The sequence below is a fragment of the Hyposmocoma kahamanoa genome, unplaced genomic scaffold (assembly GCF_003589595.1).
Source record: "Hyposmocoma kahamanoa isolate Upper Pololo Valley unplaced genomic scaffold, ASM358959v1 92, whole genome shotgun sequence".
Classification (NCBI taxonomy): Eukaryota; Metazoa; Arthropoda; class Insecta; order Lepidoptera; family Cosmopterigidae; genus Hyposmocoma; species Hyposmocoma kahamanoa.
Window position 1 is genome coordinate 17,318,139 of NW_020654748.1, and position 22,212 is coordinate 17,340,350.

At 34.9% G+C, this 22,212-nt stretch overlaps 1 protein-coding gene across 1 annotated transcript in view; it reads left to right on the forward strand.

The window, feature by feature from the left end:
- Nucleotides 1-14,877, forward strand: part of LOC113236774 (odorant receptor 67c-like) — a 16,188-nt gene extending 1,311 nt beyond the window's left edge. The window contains exons 2-7 of the mRNA XM_026472941.1: nucleotides 208-415; nucleotides 1,904-2,000; nucleotides 12,357-12,461; nucleotides 12,861-12,949; nucleotides 13,232-13,298; nucleotides 14,824-14,877. Of these exons, the coding sequence (XP_026328726.1) occupies nucleotides 208-415; nucleotides 1,904-2,000; nucleotides 12,357-12,461; nucleotides 12,861-12,949; nucleotides 13,232-13,298; nucleotides 14,824-14,877 (620 nt within the window). The remainder of the gene's footprint in view (nucleotides 1-207; nucleotides 416-1,903; nucleotides 2,001-12,356; nucleotides 12,462-12,860; nucleotides 12,950-13,231; nucleotides 13,299-14,823) is intronic.
- Nucleotides 14,878-22,212: the final 7,335 nt, after the last annotated feature.

Genomic DNA, 22,212 nt, shown 5'->3' on the forward strand with positions numbered 1-22,212 from the left:
TCAACCAGTTTTGTCAAATATTAATGCAAACCGCCTTATTTTAAACGATATATATAAAAACAATTAATTTATTTTTTTTACTTTTAATTCACAAAAGAAAATATTTTTACAACAACAACAATACGCAAAAGAATTTACTAAATGAAATTTATTTATATTTTCAAATACTTTAAATTAGGGTCTTAATTTAGAAATGTCTGTTTTCAGAATCCATAGCACTATTTTGGATATTCGCTTCCCAATCTTTGTACTACATTTGCGCTACTTTTATCATAGTTCAGTTCAAACTGCTACAACAAGAGATACTACAAATAATACCTGAAAACAGTAGTAATAAAGGTCGAAGACAGAACGAGGATGAAGTATTTCAAATTAAGGTTTGGAAAGTGGTTGAGTGGCATCAGGAAATTATAGAGTAAGTAAAAGTTTAGTTTAGAAATTTCTAGTAGGTATATTGGCAAAAGCGTACTCTTGTTTGACTGCAAGATGAGATGTCAGATAATGTTACTAACGCCCTGGTTCCAATTTAATGACTGAACACCATCAGTAAATAAGAATTTACGAACCCGATGAATACCTATACAGCAATACATTTTTTAATGGGTGTATTTAGTAAAGTGCCATGAATGCGTAGTCGTTAGCCTATGAGAGGTAGACGATCAGCAAAACGAGCCACTTGGTTTCATCATCTCTCAATAGCAACTACCATCAGATTACGATCTGCGACGGCCCGTGCGCAAGTCCTTGGATCGACTTCGCACTCAGATAGGTCATTGTAGACACAAGATGTGTAAATGGGAGTTTAGGGATGCTAGTCCAACCCGATGCGACTGCGGTGCGCCAACACATTCCATACATCACTGGCTGTTGTGCATCATGTGCCCTAATACTTGTACGAGGGAAGATCTCTACGCGGCCACGGATAGCGCAGTTATGGTGGTAATATACCATTCAAAGACAATATAGTTTTAAAATAAAAAAAGCATCGATATGATAACAAGAAGATGAAGCAAAACGAGACCAAGGCGGCCTATCCACACTTGGCAGTGCACAATTCAGGAGAGCGAGATTATGACTGCTCGACTGATGTGGAGCGAAACAAACGAAGACGTTGCAAAACATGGGGAAGTTACAATTCCTAGAAGTCATTTGTATCAATCATCATCATCATCATACACAGCCTGGCTTCACCCACTGCTGGGTACAGTCCAAGTTTTTGTGCCACTCCCCATGATACGGGATCATAGGTAATCAATTCCCTAGACGCCCGACATTCTTGTATCCAGTCCTTGACGCTACTCAGTTATCGTTTTACTCCATCTGTCATTTTGTCTCCGTATCAGGTGCCCTGGCCAGCTGCACTTTAGTTTCATGATACGGTTCCCCAAGTCCTTTACCTTTGTTCGACTTCGAAACTGGACATTGGGAACACGGTCTATAAGCTTGATACCGAGCGTGACACACTCCATAGCTCTCTGTGCAACTCTCAGCCTATACACAATCTCCTGCGGGAGCGTTCGTGTCTCGGCACCGTAAGTCATGGTAGATTATATAGACGGCTCTTCAGATATTGTGGAATTTTGGCTGACTTAAGAATGTCATCCAACTTGCCAAACGCGACCCACCCCAAGATGAATTATCCTGGTGATCACCTTAATTTGATGCTCCTTGCCAAAAGATAAAATCAATATGTAAACCAATCAATATTAAAATCAAATTGAATAAATAGGTTACTTTTAAACAACTTCAAAAAATGTTGTCTTCTTAACTCTCTAGAATAAGACATAACCTGGCAACTCGCAGGTAGACCATTAAAATTCTCAAGTTTTCGACAACTGGTTAGACTTTGTAATTTCTATCAATCTGCTCATGAATATGTTTATTAATAAATCTTTCTTTTTAGGGCCGTGAAACTAGTAGATATAATTTATTCAAAATCGACGCTATTCAACTTCGTGTCCAGTTCAGCTATGATTTGCCTCACTGGATTTAATGTTACGGTTAGTTTTCGTTGATGGTTATTATCATCATCATAATCGTTAATCCATTATATGTCTACTCTAAGAAGTGGTGTTAGGTTATCGCACACGAAACCATATACTGTCGTAACCTAAAATTCTGGAATTCAGAAAACACGATTTGAAAATTCAAAAACAAATACTGAATGAATCCAATACAATGTTATTTTAAAAATACTAACAACTTTGAAAATATATTTCAGGGCCTCTACTTGAAAACAGATTTCAGGGCCACAATTATAAATATTACCTATCACCTAAGTCAGGGGGTCCATCCTCACACTCTGGAACCGAGTCGATCTCGTACTGTACGGTTTCAGAGGAGCTTTCTCCCACGTACAATTAGGTTGTGGAATGAACTCCTGTCGGGGTTTTCCCGCAGGAATACAGCAAGGAGTCCTTCAAAAAAGGTTTGAGAAGGGCGACGGTAACCGCTTTCCATCAGGCGGGCCGTATGCTTGTTTGCTGTCTACATATTATTAAAAAAATATATATAAAAAAAAATTAATATCAATTCAATAAAAAAATTAAATACTATGAACAGCGACGTCTCTAGCCGAGACTGGTAGCTAAAAAGGTATCTAATTGGGTGACGAAATACTTTCATAGATTTCTCATAGATGGCGCTACGGCTAAGAAATCGTTGAAAAACCAAGTACAAAGACACAACAACAAGTACATAGAAAAATTCGTGAGTGCCACTGGTTCGTTCTTTTATATTAATGATCTACCATTATTTGTTAAGGACCATTGCGAAATAGTGTTGTTTGCTGATGACATATCCTTGATTTTTAAAACAGACAGACATGACATTAACTATGACCATATTAACGATACCCTCTCTAAGGTAGTTTATTGGTTTAATGCTAACAATTTATTGCTTAATGTCAAGAAGACAAAATGTGTTAAATTTGAATTACCTAACGTAAAATCGACTAGTCCAAGCATAGAAATAAACGGAGAAAAGTTAGACCTTGTTAATAAAGCAGTCTTCTTGGGAGTGACCTTAGATAGTAAACTTCAATGGTTTCCACATGTATCGTCACTGGCCAGCAGATTAAGCTCTGCTGCATACGCAGTCCGCAGAATACGTGAGCTTACCGATGTTAGTATTGCTAGACTAGTTTACTTTAGTTACTTCCATAGTAAAGGGTCTTTCAACAAGAACTTTGTTTTCTAAAACAAAATAAAACAAAAAATTTAGATGAAGATGATTCAAATTTTTATTGTATTACAAAGAGAAAAGTTCGGCAATTATGAATGAAAAATGATATCTGGCAAATGTCCACCACGACCACGCTGACAGAAGTCGATTCTTTCATCAAAAATTTTAATCACTTTTTGGCAAAATGTCGGGTCTATTTCGGCTATCACATCACGGATTTTGAGTTTTAAGGCTGTAGTCGATTCGATTGGCTCCGTATAGACTCTGTCCTTAAGATAGCCCCACAAAAATAATCCAGTGGTGTTAAATCACACGATCTGGTTAGCCATTTAACAGCTGAATTTCGGGAAATTACGCGATCAGCAAATTTGGTTTGCAATAAATTGATCGTCTCATTGGCTGTGTGACATGTGGCACCGTCTTGTTGAAACCACATGTCAGTGATATCCATGTCATCAATGCTAGGCCAAAATTGAGTTGTTAACATCTCGCGATAGCGTGATCTTTTCACCGTTACCGCATTTCCAGCCGAATTTTCGAAAAAAAACGGCCCAATGCCAACGGCACAAGTCACATTGCCACCGAAACAATGAATTAATTTATTGCAAACCAAATTTCCCGATAATTTCACGAAATTCAGCCGTTAAGTAGCCAGCTCGATCATATGATTTAACACCGCTGGATTATTTTTTATGGGGTTATGTTAAAGACAGAGTCTATACGGAGCCAATCGAATTGATTGCAGCCTTAAAACTCACAATTTTTGAAGTGATTAACCAAATAAACCCACCACTTTCTCAAAAAGTGATTAAAAACTTTATGGAAAGAATCGACATCTGTAACTGTGGTCGTGGTGGACATTTATCAGATATCATTTTTCATTAATAATTGCCAAACCTTACTTTTATTAATACAATAAAAATTTGAATCATTGTCATCTAAATTTATTGTTTTATTTTGATTTACAAAACAAAGTTCTTATTGAAAAACCCTATATAATGTCCTACGGGATTCTCATGTGGGGTAAAGCGGCAGATATTCAAACTATATTTGTATTGCAAAAACGAGCGATTCGTTCTGTGTACCGTCTAGGCTTTCGGATTTCTCTCAGAGAAAAGTTTAAGGAGACTGGCATCATGACTGTGGCATCACAGTACATTTACTCAAATATTTTATATGCCCGTAAAAATATACATAATTTCAATAAGAAAGAAGATATCCATAATATTAACCTTAGAGGTAAGTCCAAATTCATGGTACCACGATTTCGTTTAACCAAGGTAAACAACTCTTTTATGGAACTGTATACGTTTTTACAATAAGATTCCGGAGCATATATTAAGTTTATCATTTCCTAAGTTTAAAAACTACATTAAAAGTATTTTGATCGAAAAATCATATTACAAAATTGAAGACTACGTGTTAGATAACGATGTATGGAAAGACGACATGGCTCCAGAATCCACACAAATTTGATTCAAAGTGTATTCCATAGCATTTAAGTTTATTTGAAAAGAGCAATCCCTAGAGTTTCTTGCTCGTTCTTTTCAGGACAGCGTAGTGAACGAACAGTAGCTTAAATGTGACGTTTTCAAGTGTACATTTATTTTACCTATGGAATAAATTATATTTGACTTGACTTTGTTCCGTGTCTTAGTTGGTATAGCGTCTGCCACGGTATGCTAGAAGACGTCGGATGGATCGAAGGAATTTTTTCTGAGTGTTCGATTTTTGAATTAATAATTATTACCTACAAATATCGTTAGGTAGTGTAATTTTATTTTGGCAGAAAAAATCTGAAACACACACTTATACGACCGTGATACGGAACCAGGAACGTGCCAACTCTCGTTCCCATCTCTGTTTTAGCAATGCTAAAATGAGGATGAATATTATTTACTATATAATAATAGACCATTATGGGTTATTTTTAAAATATTAACAACCTCGCAGGAATATACTACTAACATAAACAACAAGTTTTATTTAATGACTTTTGACAAAACATAATAAATTTAGGAAATGAAACTATTTTTCCGGATTTAAATCGCGTATATTTGTTTTTTCAAACAAACCGACGTTTCGGGCCCTTTACGTTACGTTTGAAAAAACAAATGTACGCGATTTAAATCCGGAAAAATAGTTTCATTTCCTATGTGTAACAATCGCGAAAACCTAAGAACTCGACATAATAAATTTACCAAAAATTAACTTTTAAGTTTTTGTTGTACTATCTGACACTATTTAGATCTGTATTTGGTAGACTAAGTTCAAATATGCAAGTGTCATCCGCGACAATCACACCTCTGTCCCGCACAGTGTTATTACCATGAGCAATCTATTTAAATCTATGAAAGAAGTTCTGTATGAAAGTGAAATCTGTTGAATTATTAAAAGTCATGGAATAAAAGTTATGGTGTTAGAAAATAGCCTTGCAAGGTTGTTAGTATTTTAAAAATAACTCTGTAGCTCTGTCCAGGAGGACGTGGCAAAGGTTTGTTTCGTCAGTGAAAGAAAAAAAAGCACTTAATAAACAAATAAGATTTTTATGTAAGACTTTTGTTGTAGATTCTCCTCTCAGTGAATTATATCGAAATTCGCCAGTGAAATTTAAAGTGAAAAACGCGTAAGTTCCTTTACCTTGACATTGGAGGAAACATAGATGGTATCGTTGGATCTATAACATTTTAGAGAAGAAAACTTTTTTCCATCCTCCAAAGTGTCCAGGCAATAGTTTAGTTATTTCGAAAATTATGTTTTGGGACCGATTGCTTTAAAAATCTCTTTGGTTTGATTACATACTTTAAAAAGTTTGAAAAGGTGTTATTTAATGATAAGTATTGATTACGTTTATATACCTGAGTGAAGTTTTGTGTATGTTTGAGTACCAGATACGTAGTGAAACGTGAATTTACATAATTACTATTTGTTGTTGTTGTTAGTAAACTATTATGTAGAGTTAGTTGCATCAATTAATTGTTAAAAACACTGCGAAATTGGTCCATAATAACTGAGTCTGTTAAAATATGAGTATATGAATATACTAGATTCAAAGACTGGAACACAATTTGTACTACTTACAAATATATAATTTCCTCTATGATGAATAAAGATGGGGAAAACTGCTTATTTGTTTAAACGTTTAAATAAATAAATAAATAAATTTTAAATAAATAACGCACACACTCAACATAGCCCCGCACTAGGGAAACCCTGTGTCGCGGGTACCATGGACACACACATAGACAACCACAAATTACACCCAAACTCACGAGAGAAATAAATGTAAGCCATACAAACATTTCTCCCGGCCCGGGAATCGAACCTGGGACCTCTGCGTGGCAGTCCGGCATGGTAACCGTTCGGCCACGGAGGCAGTTATTATATAACGTTATGCTTTTTTAAAAAAAGCGTGCTTTTTAAACGCTTTTTAGTTTGAAGCTAACAAAATCATTTAGAGAACGTGTAAGCGCATAGATTTTTATGTTTATTTTTTTTATTTTTTTTAAAGCTTGCAACGTTGTGTTGATAGCAAAACGCAAGAGTAGACCACTAAAGGTTTTAAGATAAGTAAGTTTTTTTTGTAAAAGAACGATATATTTTTATTTATGACATAACATTATTATATTAACATTTTGTTCATTGGCCCTAAATCAATAATCATCATTGGTTATAAAAGCGTTCAAAAACATACGTTGTTTAACTTTTGTAGTTGTTAACCGTTGAAATGTTATTTTTTTAACGTTAAAACATACGTTTAAAAAGCGTGCTTGCAAAAGCGCTTTTCACTTAAACGCTTTTTAGTTTGACGCTTAAAAAGTCGTTTAGAAAAACGTTTAAGCGCATACATAGGCTTTATGTTTAAAAAAGCTTGCAATGTTATGTTGAATTATTTTGTTTAGAAAACATAGACGGCGCTACTTGAAACTAGGCACGTTGTTAAAAATGAAATTGTTGAGTATCTATAGAACTGACCAGTGACCAACGGTTACGCTTAAAATGAAAAGCGTGCTTATGCGCTTATTTTAAAAAGCAGACTTTTTAAAGTACTTTTTATTGAAACGCCCACCTCTAATGATGAATATTGCATTTTACATTTTATTTTCAAGTAAGTACCTATTAGGAATGAAACCTTACCAATATTACTTAGATATCTATTTACCTGAAGAATTATTATTTAATGCTATAAACATTTGGAACCAGTTTATTTTCTAGTAATTTATTAATAGTGTATAAAATATATAGTATCGGTATTGAGGGATTGCAGCAGTGATTAGCATTTATTTATATATCGCACACACTTAGGGTCGTATTCCAGAACTCTACTCAATGCTCAAGTCAGGATTTGAGCAGACTTGTGAATGATTTCAAGCACTGGAAATACGACACTAATGGCAAGGATTTGAGTATGATTTTCAGTGCTCACTCCAATACTTAAGTCCTGACTAGAGGTGGGTGATAAATAACGTCACGATGAAAAAATCACGATGATCCGCCGTCAAACAGTATCACCGTGGCTTGTTCCGAAGGAACGACGTTCCAAAGTCACATAGGTGTTCCTCCGTTCCAATAGCTATCCCCGTCACTCACATCACAACATACATACGTATTTGATACAATGCGCGATCTACGTTCCGTGGTGAATGAGCGCGCCACTCGTTGTAGTTCTCTTCAAATCGGGCCATTTCGGCGATGGGAGATAGGATGACTTTCTTTGCTCACTCACAAGGGTCGTAGGTGCTTATTACTACTAAAAAGGGCAGATGAAAAAAATCTGCAGCAGTTACTATAAACCTATTTATTAACATTGTAAAATATTTTTGTGTATTTGTTTTACTATGGGAAGAGTTGATATTTTATATTTATGTATAATCTACTTTGTGTATTCTACTAGAAATATATTACATTACACTTTATTCCTATTTTTAACAATCCAAAGATTCGTATTAAATTAGTACATAACAAACAAAATTACATTAAATACAAAATCAGTTATTTGAACGGAATTGAAACTTATTGCAGATTTTGAGAGAGATTGAGAGTAAAAACTTGAATCATTCTATAAAAAACGGCTATAAGTATTAGAAAGAAGCAGCTGGCTAAAACCGTATATCATGATGTAAGTTATAGGCGTGACAACGTCACGGAAGTAACAGTCGTGACAAAATCACGGTGATTTTTTTTGGAACTGGAAGACAGTCACGACGATGGAAATGTAACGCTATTCTCCATGTCTAGTCCTGACTTCAGTATTGAGTAGAGTTCTGGAATACCAGCCTTAGTTATCCAAATGATTGATACCATCAGATTATGAATAATGTGTTTAATATTCCCTGTCAGTTGAATCATTGCGGTAGTCACGTCATTTTTTCGAATGAGGTGCTCCCTCAAATTAGACATGTGTAAGTAATGTGAGTAATATTACAAAGGTGATATCACGCGACAGGGTACTGTTATATCACGCATCACTTCGGAAAAATATGCATTACTCATAACATTACCCATTACATAGACCATGTCGGGGTGCTCTGGGAGTTTCCCAAAATGAACTAAATATAGTAAATATCTATATTAATAGCGCCACCCAGCAAATTTTCGACGTACTACTTGATCGGACATTGCTAACCGTGCCGTAGGGTTACGTAGCGCTGCTGCCAGGTGTCGCTACTAACACCCATTACGCGAAACAGTACTCGGCGTGATGCAATACTGTGATGCTATGATGCAATGTAATGCTAACATCACGCGTGATGTTCTCATTACGCGTGATGTTAGCATTACGCGTGATGTTAGCATTACGCGTGATGTTAGCATCACGGAGTGATGTTAGCATTACACATTACCCGCGTGATGCATCGCTCGGAAACAGTACTCGCGTAATGTAGTACCTGAAACAGTACGCGTGATGGTGGTATTACGGAGTGATGTTTATAGTCTAAGTAATGCGAGTGACGTTGTAACGGTAACATCACGGAATGATGTTTGTTTATGAGACATCTCGTGTAATAGTAATATTATGCGTAATGCAATGTTAATGCATCTAATTTGGAATATTGTAGTAGAACGATGTTTGTATTAGCACCCAAATTATTTAATAACTTGCTATGGTGGTTGGTGTGGGTTGGTGGATGGTGTAATCGAAATAAACCGTAAACAATTTAAAGTGACATCAATGCTTTATTAAATATAATATTACAATATTTTGATTTTTTTACTTGGTAATCTAGAAGGAGATCGATACGCTTTTATACAATCTTGGGCCAAGATGTAAAAGTTGAAGGTGATAATAATAAATAGCTTATGTATTGTTATATCATCACTTGTCTTGTCATTGTCACCAGGCATGCTAACCAAAAAAATCACGTGTTTTCTTGTTACAATAAAGTATGAATGTAAATTGTAAATCTTTCCGGGGTTCTCAGTTAATCTCACTCAGTGTTGGGTCATGGAAAAATTTCCATTAAAAAAATCATATGTATTTTTCAGAAAAATAAATGATTTCCGGAAATGTTTGCAATATTTTTCCTCTAATTTTCCCACATTTGACGTTGACTTTGATTTCTGCCAACGCCAAGTATCAAAACAAAACTCAAAAGTTGAAGCGCAGACTAAGGAGAAGACAGTACGTATGTTGAAGTTACTGAACGAAAACGATGGAGCCAACAAGAGTTGGTGATGGTGTGGTTGGTGGAGGATTTGTCACTGTGTGAGATCATCTTAAATCTCATTTTTCTTATAGGTGGCTTTTAGATATACAACCCTTTTTTTAAAACCGTACCTCAACTTATTAAATTTTGGCCCCGACTGCCCCGTCTCCATAACCTCTCGGAAAATTATCCGAGATATATAACAGTATCTCAGTCTCACACGCACTCGCCATCATTCAAGTTAAATTTACAATTATTATGATGCGTATAGGAATTATTTCGTAATGTATCGTTTTTTTATTATACATACGAGGTGAACTTGGGTATATATCGATATTAATAGCGCCACCTAGCAAATTTTCGACTTACTACTTGATGGGACATTGCTATCCGTGCCGTAGTGTTACGTAGCGCTGCTGCCAGGTGTCGCTACTAACACCCATTACGCGAAACAGTACGCGGCGTGATGCAATGCTGTGATGCAATGATGCAATGTAATGCTAACATCACGCGTAATGTTAGCATCACGCGTAATGTTAGCATCACGCGTAATGTTAGCATCACGGAGTGATGTTAGCATTACACATTACCCGCGTGATGCATCGCTCGGAAACAGTACGCGCGTGATGCATTACCCGAAACATTACCCGCGTGATATTACCTGAAACAGTACACGTGATGCTTATATTACGCGTGATGCTTAGAACATCACGGAGTGATGTTTGTTTAATACTATTATGCGAAATGCAATGTAAATGCATCTAATTTGGAATATTGCAGTAGAACGATGTTTGTATTAATACCCCAATTATTTCATAATTTACTAAATGGTGTAAAAGGATGGAACCGTAGACAATTTAAAATGAAATTGCATAATTTGTTAATCAGTGCTTGTGCTTGGTTAAATATATTTCGATCTTTCTTGGTAATCTAGAAGGAGATGGATACGCTTTCATACAATCAATCCAAGATGTAAAAACATGAAGGTAGTATCAGTTAATTGCGTAGGTATTGATGTACCATCACTGAAAATTCTGCGAATTGAACTGAAAGCAGAGCTATAAGAGATTTAGTAAAAGTGAGGTTATGTAACAACTTATAATTAACGTCTGATTTTTGGAGTGCATTTGTTATTTTACAACTTACTAGATGATGTAAACGAATTAAACAGTAGACATTTAAAATGAAATTGCATAACTTGTTAATCATTGCTTGATTACGTGGCAATTTATAATGTAAAATTTAACCAGGGTGAGTGTGGGTTGCCAGACGGTTCGTAATATTTCGTAATTTTTGTTTGATTCTCTCTAGTAATATGTAAGTAGATCTTGTTTATTATGCAAGTTTATGTTCTAGAAATGCGTTTTATAGGTTGTTTTAAAACGCATCGCTTTTTTAACCGACTTCAAAAAAAGGAGGAGGTTGTCAATTAGTCGGTGTTTTTTTTTTTTGGTTGTGTGTGTTACACTGTGTGATGTTGTGGGTAATAGTAATATCACAGAGTAATATTACTTTTACGGAAAGGTGATGTGATATCACATTACTTTTCGAGGTACTGTTTTGCGCACGTCTACCTCAAATTCATCTTATGTTTATGTCATCCAACGCTATTTTTTTTTACGAAGGATATTTTGCAGTTGGCCGCTGATGGCCTTTACTGCGCCACCGGAGAAGAAAGGGCGAGCTGAAGGCCCATAACCCCTGTCTCCAACGCTAATACTTTGCTTAACTACTTATAGTGCCAAGGGAAAATCTTAACACCGCGTTTTAGAAATAGCTTCAAAGGGATCAATGCCATCTAGCGGCGTCGTTTGGAACTAACGCTCCGTTACAACTCTTTATATTTTCTTAAAAATACAATTTACGTATAAAGTATAATACAAATAAATCACATTATTCGCAATAAGATAATTGCATTATTTTTTTTTAATTTTCGAATTGTTTTCTTAATTCCACAATTTTGAGTTACGACAGTACCTAGGTACTCGGTTTCATGAGCATTATATTTTAGTTGTGAACCTTCTCCGACATGGAGGTTTTATCACGATATTTTTCTTCATCGTTAGCAGGAGATATTGCTACTTAACATTCACAAATGTATGTACCTTAAAACATGTTAGCCCGCTGAACTACCATTGCTCTATTTCGATGACTAAATCTAGTGTTATAGAATATTGTCTCATTGAATTGAGAGATCCTTTCATATTTGTCTAATTTGAATTAAAACGAATGAATTTGTAATTTGTTTCTCTTAAATGAAATAATACTATAAAATTTAGTATATTATTACGCAAATAAAATTCTTAAAACTTAGGAAACGAAACTATTTTTCCGGATTTAAAACGCGTATATTTATTTTTTCAAACAAATCAACGTTTCGTGGCACCATGGGACCTGTAAAGGCTCCGAAGCATTGGTTTGTTTGAGAAAACAAATACACGCAATTTAAATCTGGAAAAATAGTTTCATTTCCTATGTGAAACAATCGTGAAAACCTAAAAACTTCTTAAAACTTATTTGTTTCAGACTATTGATGATCTGGCTTTCGTTGTAATGTTCTTTGCTTTTCTCTGCCTCTCTTTGGTGCAGATATTTTGTCACTGTCTGTTCGGAGATATGTTAATGAGATCAGTAAGTTTCAACGAACACATTATAACGGTCGAATATAAATTACACTTTGTGACACTTTTTCGATAATTTATACACACGCACGCACGCACACACTAACACACACATATACGGTGAGTCATAGTGAACAGAGCGCACGCGACCTCCTTCAATGATCTTAGCACTTGCTTTAAACACCATACTCGTTTATGTTGTTTTATTCTCGACTTAATAAAACGTGTATTTTACCAATTTGAGCTTCTACTTCTCAGATTTAACCGCTCTTTACACAAACGCTCTTGTTCTTCAATAATAACAAACTAGTATACCTAGTATTTTCACAAAAAAATTATGAATATCGTAATGGTAAAAACATCATAATCTTCAATAAAATAAATGTTGAGTACTTACTTTGGGTTTCAGAGCAAAGAAGTGAGCGATGCTGTATACAATTCTAAGTGGTATTTGACGAATGCCAAAAATGCTAAGATGTTACACTTTTTACAGATGAGGTAATTCTTTTGTGAAATTTAATTTACGCAGGAACAAAATTGGAATGCCAGCATTCCGCGTAAAGATGTACTGGTACTTGTTTTTGTCGATGTTGCCAATATCTAAACATTGAAATTGACACGTATAAATTAAAGAAGAATCTGATTCTTTACTGGAACAACAACAAAATCTTTTTCAATTAAATTAATTGTTGTTTCAAACTTTCCCAACTAAGTTCAATATTATTTAATCAAAAAATTGTCTCTTCTTTAAAATAATAATTGTATGTGTTCGTTTTGCAGGGCACAGAAACCATGTAAATTAACCGCTTACGGTTACGCAGATGTGAATCTAACTGCTTTTTCCAAGGTACTAAATGATGGTTTATTTACATTTCGAATGTTTAGCAGAAAGTTCATCAACCTTTTTTATTTTTAATCGACTACGTCCAAGTTGCGTTATGGTTTTAAAAGAGTATGTATGCATGACAGGTGTTTCCTTACCTTACAAACCATTATTGACATAATATGTGTGTCGCATACATGGATTTGTTTTGATGTAGTCGTAGTGAAATTCAATAATTTCATGCTAGGCATTAAGGAACCTTTGACTGAAATATTTTAAAACAAAAAAGTTTAAGAGAGAAAAATAAGTGTTGAAAAATAACGATGAGTGAGCAAGATTAAAAGAATATTTCAGTGACTGGTAACGCCATCTATTGGCTTTCGTTAGTAATAGTTTTGAGTCTGAGCTCCAAATTCCGTTTCCTGAATCTCAACCAAATCGGCGCCCATAAACAGCGTTATTACGTTACATTTAAACTATACTTGGCTGTACAGTTTTAAATCTTTGCATTTTCCGTACTTGAAAGAATTAAAAAAAAACTGAAAACTGTACAACTGCTGGAAAGTAAACACTAACCCTGTCCTATACAATTATAAAGCATCGACCCATCACGACATAAAATATGAAATAACTTTTATAAGAACAGCCCTTTGTCGCCTTTTCGATCAAAACAAGGTAAGATAATAATATACGAAGAGGCTGTATGGTGGAACTTTTGACTACCTAAATAAATGGATGAAAATTTATAAAAAAAAGTATCGCTTTTTCATATATTCTGTGTCTACACACTTAGAATAATAACGCATAGAATGATAGTTTCATATCCAACGAACTGTCACAAGTGAGGCAAAAATCAAATTCATGTAGGCTAGTTTTAGTAGTAGGTTAATTTTCGGTTTTAGTGAATATTTATATAAAAATACAAGTTGAAACACGTTACTTCCTTGTGGAATGTGATGTTAGTATCTATTTTATGTTTGTCTGAGGTACTTTTCACTCATTTACCGCACATTTCGTCATTTTTAGCAAAATTCTTGAGCTGTTCGCGGTGCAAGTTGACCTTGAGCACTGAAACCCGCCCGCTCATGATGGCCCATTGGGAGCGCTTCAATTTGCCTCACTTAGCGTGTATGGACTAGGTTTCTATGCGTCATTATTCTAAGTCTGCACATTCCTTTATTACTCTACTCATTGGTCTGAACTATTCCGGCCTCCGCCTGGCTTTATATAATTGTTTAACCGCAAGAAAATCATGGTGACGTCATCTTAATCGTGAGCTAAATCACAGGAAATATTGTGCATATAAAAATATTCTGAACTCAAAACGAGCTTGAGACTCTGGATCTGAAGATTGGTGTAAGCACGATCCCTTAACCCAATCTTTCACTTCGAAGCGCACCTTTTGCCCGCAAATTTTTATGATACTCGTATATAAAGTCACCAGGGCGTCACATAAAGAAAGTCACTTTTGTTTTAAACTTTTTAGAATTTGTTTTCTGTCTCGTTTTTTTTTCACAGCTTATAACTAAGATTTTTATTGTATTTTCAGATCATGAATTCGGCTTGGTCCTACTTTGCACTTCTGAAAACTGTTAACAGATAAATCTTTTAAGAGAATTTAAAATAACCGCTTATGGCGTAGTCCCTTTATGTCGTGGCGACAGATAGTCGTGCAGTTTAAAGTGTTATGACTTGTATATTTAAATGAAGTTGTTCACATATAGTACAACACGATTAACTGTCATTCACGACTTTTTTGTCGTTACAACAATAGACTGTCGTGACAATGGGAAGAGCTAGAACGATAGTCGTCAGACGATAAATAAGATAATCGCAGCTTCTAACGATTCTGTCGTGCAAATGACAAGATGGCTGCTGTGGACCGATAAATTGTCGTCACGATCTAGTGGGAACAACTCTAGACACGATAGTCGTTCAATGATAAAAGTCACGACGGATAGTCGTGATGTGGGAACAGGCTAGACGCGACAGTTGTCCAACGACAAATAAATGCAGAAATATGCAAACTGCATAATGGGAACGCGCCCTTGGCAAATATTTATGGCATACTAAAAATGACGTCACTTGGATTTTTGTAGACGAAATATAAAAAATAAAATATTAGAGTTTAGAATTTTAGAAAACATTTGTGAAATGTTATGTAGGTAATATAAAAATAGTATCTTAGAGAACGTTACACTCTACCTATTTAAAAAAAATGTATTAGTTATTAAATTAAGTAACAAAAGTATAGTACAGTATAGGCACCATAGCTTATTACAAAATAATGAGTGGGTACCACATTGAAATTGAAATAATTTATTTTGGAGTTATACAGTTATCTACAAGTTTATATAGTGCTCGTAGATACTAGACGCCGCTGCCAACGGTTTTTGCACGCCACTACACGCCGATGAACTTAACCGGCGTAAAATCGGCATGACAATATTAATTCTAATTTAGCTTCTTTGTTAATTATTTACTATATTTCAATGCAATATTTCCGTGCAATTCAAATTAATTAAGGAAAGTCTACGTACAGGATCAAGAGTACGTCAAGCTTGACACTTAAGACTTAAATCCAACTATGGCGCTTACGATAAGAACGGTTCAAAGTACAAGTTTAATGAGTATTATCTTAGAGTATTATAGTGCTGCACACAAAAGAAGTTTTAAAAAAAGAACGTTGTATTTTTGTAAAATAAAATATGAAACATGACGTTACTCAAACGCTAGAGCGAGCTACCTCTTGATTAGTTAAATTGGCCTAAGGATCTTGCAAACGGGCCATAAACTATTATTTAAAAAAAATATTGGTTAAAATTAATGCAGTACTTGGCCGCTTCTATTCTATCTCTTCGGTTTTTTGTTTTCTAGCGTTTGTTTTCCTTTAGTCTGAATACATGAAGAGGCTGTATGTTGGAACCGATTCCTACCCAAATAAATGGGTAAAAATTTATTTAAAAAAAAATTGGGTTTATTGTCATGATTGAACAAAGTATACATTCAATATTGATTGTTTCATTTATTTCCTACATTTATCTACTTACTATTTAGTATTTTATGCAATCATTATTTTAGGTCTTAAAATCTCGTACCTATTACTTAGGGTACTCGACTTGAAGAACCCTCATCATGCAACGATTGATAATATTGGTTAACGTGACTGTTGCATAATGAAAGGCATTATAATTCGAGAGTGGGTTTTGTGATTCAAAGTACTGAGTGGCACTACAAACTGTTATGGAGGGGTGTGTCGCTTACCACCAGGCGCACGACTTGTTCGGTTCCTCACTTGATATTAAAAAAAATGTATGTTTGTTCATATTTCAGGTCTGATAGTGTAAGATATCGGGAATAAATTTTAAAAGATTAGCGTTTAAATTGTTTAAAAAAAACAAGGCCGTTGTCATCGGTCTTCTTAATGAAGAATAAATAGTTAACTATTTATCACAATAGTTTAAATTGAGCACGGTGGGGCACAGTCAAAGTTATAGAAACGTTAAAATTTGTTCCCTAATTCATTTTCATTGCGTATGAATTGCTGTTTTGTGTAAAATAGTCGAGTTTTAGTTTATTTAGCTGTTTATATTGAGTTTTCGAATACGAATGTTGTCGTTCTAATTAAAGTTTGCTTACCGATTGAAAACAACTGCTATACGTAATCAAGTACAATTTTTATACATTATATAAAAGAGAAATAAGAAAATTCAACGTTAAGATTACGTAAAGTTTTGTATAATATTATATAATAATGCTTTTTCTAGTTGTAATGCATTTGCTTTCAAAATGTAATAAGCTGTTCGCTATAGTAGGATAAACAAATACCAATAATATTTACTTTAGCTACAATGATTCAGTCGGTTGCTCCGATGCAAATTCTAAATCCTAGCAAAATTGCACGATAATACAATTTTCCAGGAAAAATATCAATATAAGATGGTTGATCGTCAACGCACTTGTGATTATCATCGAGTAACTTCATGAGTTACTCACAGGCGCGCTGACGGCGTAAAAAGCTGTTTAAGACCATGGACTTACAAATAAATGGACGACGGGTCTAATACAAAAACCACGGAAAAAATGTCCCCAGTCAACCTATTCGAAATTTAAATTGTAATGTCATCGCAGTATCGCGCTGTCAGTAGAACAAATGAAGACTAAAGCGGAGTTTGGCGCTCTGTATACGATTTTAGCGCCTTACAAGTGCGGACACTTTTTAGCGCGGACCCGACATCCATATAATTGTAAGTCAATGTTTAAGACGAAGTATTTCAACGGAAGCCTCGATTTTAGGAGGTGAGGTGGGGGAATCGCCCCTCTCGTCCCGCAATCTGCGCGCTGTCAATTAATACGAATAAAATAAGAACTGGCAGAGAAAATTTGATACAGATCCATGGTCGACAAGCGCCAGATGGCAACTGATGGAGCATCGGGCGGCGCGGCGTGACGTTAAACCGCTGGGCAATTTGCAAATTTTGGGATAAATGTGAATTTAATAACTAATTGGGCTTCAGTTGAAAACAAAATTTACAAGACTCTCTGTAGTACTTGAAGAGAAATATCTCCAAATAAAATTACGTACAAAGTTAGATAATTTATTCTTAAATAATTCGAGTCCAGTCAGATCAAAACAATTTTTCTTGTGTTCGACCTTTGTATCAGTAATAACAGCAGGATTTTTTTAAAAGGGGGCCCTAAAGTAGTACTCGAGATACACCACGACGTTATGACGTAAGTCAATTCGAAAAAAAGTGTCAACCTGAGTAGCACCAAAGTGTTTACATAAGAATAAAATAAGATGTAAGTACTTGTGCTAATTTAGAGTACGTTGAAAACTTTAAATATCTAGGTCTAATTATAGAACGTAATTTTAATTGGAAGATGCATGTTAGTGTTAGTTAGTTAGTTAGTCTGTATGAAATTTAATAAATAGAATACTTGGTAGGTTTTTCATTTATAAATAATATATTAGATAAAAAGAACATTGTGTATGGTGTATCATGCACTAGCAGACTCGCTTATCAGCTACGGATTAAATGTATATGGTCGGACCTTTGCTAGTTATCTAAAAGAAATCAGGAAGGTACAAATTAGGCTGATAAAACATTTAGTATCCAAAAAAGTGAAATGCAATGGCACAGAATACAATGACTTATTTAGTCACTCTAAGGTTATGCCAATATAAATAAAGAGCATATATTTGATAGTGTTGGAAAATTACTAGAGCGATAATTATAAAGTTAGGCTTACGAATAGGTACTTGACAAAACGAGTAAAGCAGGGTAAACTAGTGCGGTTTAAAGCAAATAACTTTTACGGAAAAGATGTACACATTATTTAGTTCCAAAAATATATAATATATTGATTGGCTAAGACACAAAATTAAGTGAATGACACAAAATTAAGTAAATATCCTAAAATGTAGGTTAAAAGCGTACCTTTAATGTAATTTTTATAGGTATTTTATTTAGCAAGTACAGTAAATATTACGTAATGTTATAAAATACATTGTAAAGTAGGTATAATTAAGTAGGGGTGCACATGTCGCCAACAAACTGCACAGCAATTTGGCGACTTTTAGTAAATGAGTTACCTGCTATATTTTTCATGAAATAAATTTAAAAAAAGTACATCAGACGTTAAATGAGGCAGACGCCACGTCGAACATTCTGCAATTGGCTAATGTGGTGCCGTTGCTTTGGGAACTGACGAAGCTCAATTTACTTACGTGGGGATATATAACACAACGAACATGATATAAAAAATGGTAACAGCGGGAAATGAAAATGTGTACACCACCAAATTGGGGGCCATATTTCGTTGAGGGCTGACCAGCGGAGGCACGTATCTCGGTGTGTTATGTAGTATGGTTTATGATTTTATGGACGACGAGCCGCTTATGCTCATTAACCGTTCTGATTTTTGTTATCGGCAGGACGGTGCCCAGCTTCATTAGGCCGTCGGTATTCGTTATTATATAATATAGTAAACGGTAATGGTAGGATCAGTCGCGGGGGTCCCATTTCATGGCCACCCCACCAGACCTCATAATGTGACTTTATGAATCGAAATATTGTTTTATGTCGCCCCTCTCATTTATGTGATGGAGCCCAAAGTCTCAACCACAATGCCCTAAGCCTCGATTACTATCGGAATCGCTGCAATGTCGCCTAAACGCCAAAACAAAGAAATGATGAACACGAAATCTAGATAATGATTGGTTATAGTTTCTAATTTAAAAATACATAATAAATTCTGGATTGTTAATATAATTTAAACTTTACCCAGTTGCTATATCGTTGAAACTTCAATACCTTTATTGCAAGTTACGAAATTTTATGCTGTGTTGCCATCTTGCGGCTAGTAGCTGGACTACGACGAACGATTAACATCTAAATCTGAGAAAGTAGTATCTTCTTGACAACAGATGTCTTCTTTAACACACATTACATAGTAAAGTTTATTTCGATCAATTAAGTTTTGAAATTAACAAAACGCTCATGAATTTTCAAAATTGTTTTTAAAATTGTTCGCTACTAGCGTGGAAAATGTTGCAAGATGTTTACTTAGTTCTGCAAAAGATAAGACTGGACCATATTGCTTTGGGATAATATTTACTTTCGTTTGTTACAGTACGTAAAAACAATTCGATGAACAGAAAATTGAAAATTTATTACAATAAGACTTTACCGATGATATGAAATTCTACTATGGGTAATATTTTTGGTGCGGCTATTATTGTTGCAATCCAAAACAGCACAATAAGGCATTCTTCTATGATTTTAAAGAAATTCGCGCGAAAAAATGATTCAATAACGCTGTAGTCTAGGCTCTACTCTATGAGTAGAAGTACTGGCTGAATGAATATAGATTTGTGTTTGGAATGTATTTAAAAAAATAGGATAGAAAAAAGAAGAACATCTTGGCAAATTCGCTCTGGGCATTTTGGAGGGAAAAGTGTCGTTTTTATGTTGACTTTCAATTATTTTGTGAAATCTAGTTTAAAGTGGAATAGGATAGTGCTATTGTACCATAATCGAAGATTAAAACGCGAAATTATACGAATCTCGAACTAAAATACCCGTATCGGCCCATTCTAAGGAATCCCGAGTCAATCCAAACACGCCGCCTCAAATTGCCTATCCCCTTTTGTGGCGGCCATATGTACAGAAACAATTAAACTTCATGTTTAGGCTGATGTCTTTGCCAAAGTCTTAATAAATTAAAAAAAAAAAACATCTTGGCAGTTCTAGAAAAAGCCTCCAAAAATCAACATGTAAAATACGTAACAAATAATTATTTATGAAGATATTCCTAGTTTATATTTTAAAGGATCTCTCACTACACTACCTGAACTACGTCCTATGCTATAATACCATACAAATCGAAAATGGCAGATCATCGAGTATATAACCAGAAGTGGCAGACTGAGCTCAAGTAGGTCTAACGAGACCTACTGTTGCCACGCGTCAGACGCCATAACTAACCACTTCTACTATATTTAATGTTCTGTAGTATCGACGACTAAACTGGTCCAAATCAACTAGCATTTGACGAAGTGAACAGTGACAATGTGGTGCTCAACGTGCTCAACAAATCAAAAGACTATCCGGTGGTATGTTTAGAGAAGAATGGTTTAAACTTCGAAAATTTATTAAACTTAAAACAGCAAGTGCTGCTGGGATTTTGATTGGATTTGTAACAATGCTGTTATATATATTGTAATTAATTGTATAAAAGTTGATTTCATTTTTTTTAATACAGCAGGGGCCTTATCATGAACTATTATTACAGTTCAGTATAGGCTCGGAACGTCAAAAAAGCGAGATGGTGATATACACTTCATGTAGCGCTGTCTCACAACGATTCATGTTAGGGCCTCAACTGAATCATAATGAGAGTTCATGGTAAGGCTTCTGAATGCAAAAGCAGGTTTTATTTTTAAAGTTCACTATCAACCGTACCCGGGTTTTAAGACGGCGCTTTATTACAGTCGGTTTTAAAACCAATTTTGTTTAAATGTAATGATATTGTAATTTTTAACTGTCACGATGTTTCACTATCATGATATATTTTTTTTTTTTGTAAATAACTCCTTTAGTTTGTTATAATTATTACAATAATGATCGAAACACTAACAAAAATGCATACGGCAAAAAAGTCCTTAAAAACCAAAAACAAAGATCTGTCACAATTCAACACATAGAAAATCTCGTAAGGTCTGGCACGGATTGCCTGAAGGTGCTGGTTCAAATCCTGTCGGATCGAATGAATTTTTCTTAATGTTTAATAATTACGCACACACTCATAGCCCCGCACTAGGGAAACCCTGTATCTGTATCCTGTATGTATATATGTAGTATGTATGTATGTATATAATAAATGTAGGCAATACAAATATTTTTCCCGCCCCGGGAATCGAACCCGGGACCTCTGCGTGGCAGACCAGTATGGTAACCGTTCGGTCACGGAGGCAAAGTCGATCTTTGTTGCAGCAATTTAATGATATTATGATATAACACTTAAATACGTAAAATAAAAACCAAAATAGATACAAAACAGTGTATTCCACAAAGGTAATAAAGTCACCATCTGTAAGGTAATAAATAACTCACGAATGAATGAATTAATCAGAATGCGAAAGTTTTGCTGTAAGTAATTGACCAGTTGGGCAATCTGTAGACTGTTCTGGTTGCAGCATCATAACTTTTTTTATGATAGCAAGTGACGGAACGTGCAAGTTGTCATCTATGGTCTATTTGTACCTATTATCCAGCACAGCCTGTACACGTTGTTTTTTTGTTTTAATTACGAGGTGCTCTTTACTTTGTTCATGTATATAAACGTCAATAAAAAGTTGTCAATTTTTTTAGAAATATTCTGAACAGGATTTTAAGACTTTCGTGGTTATTCACTAAATGATTATCTCTAGTAT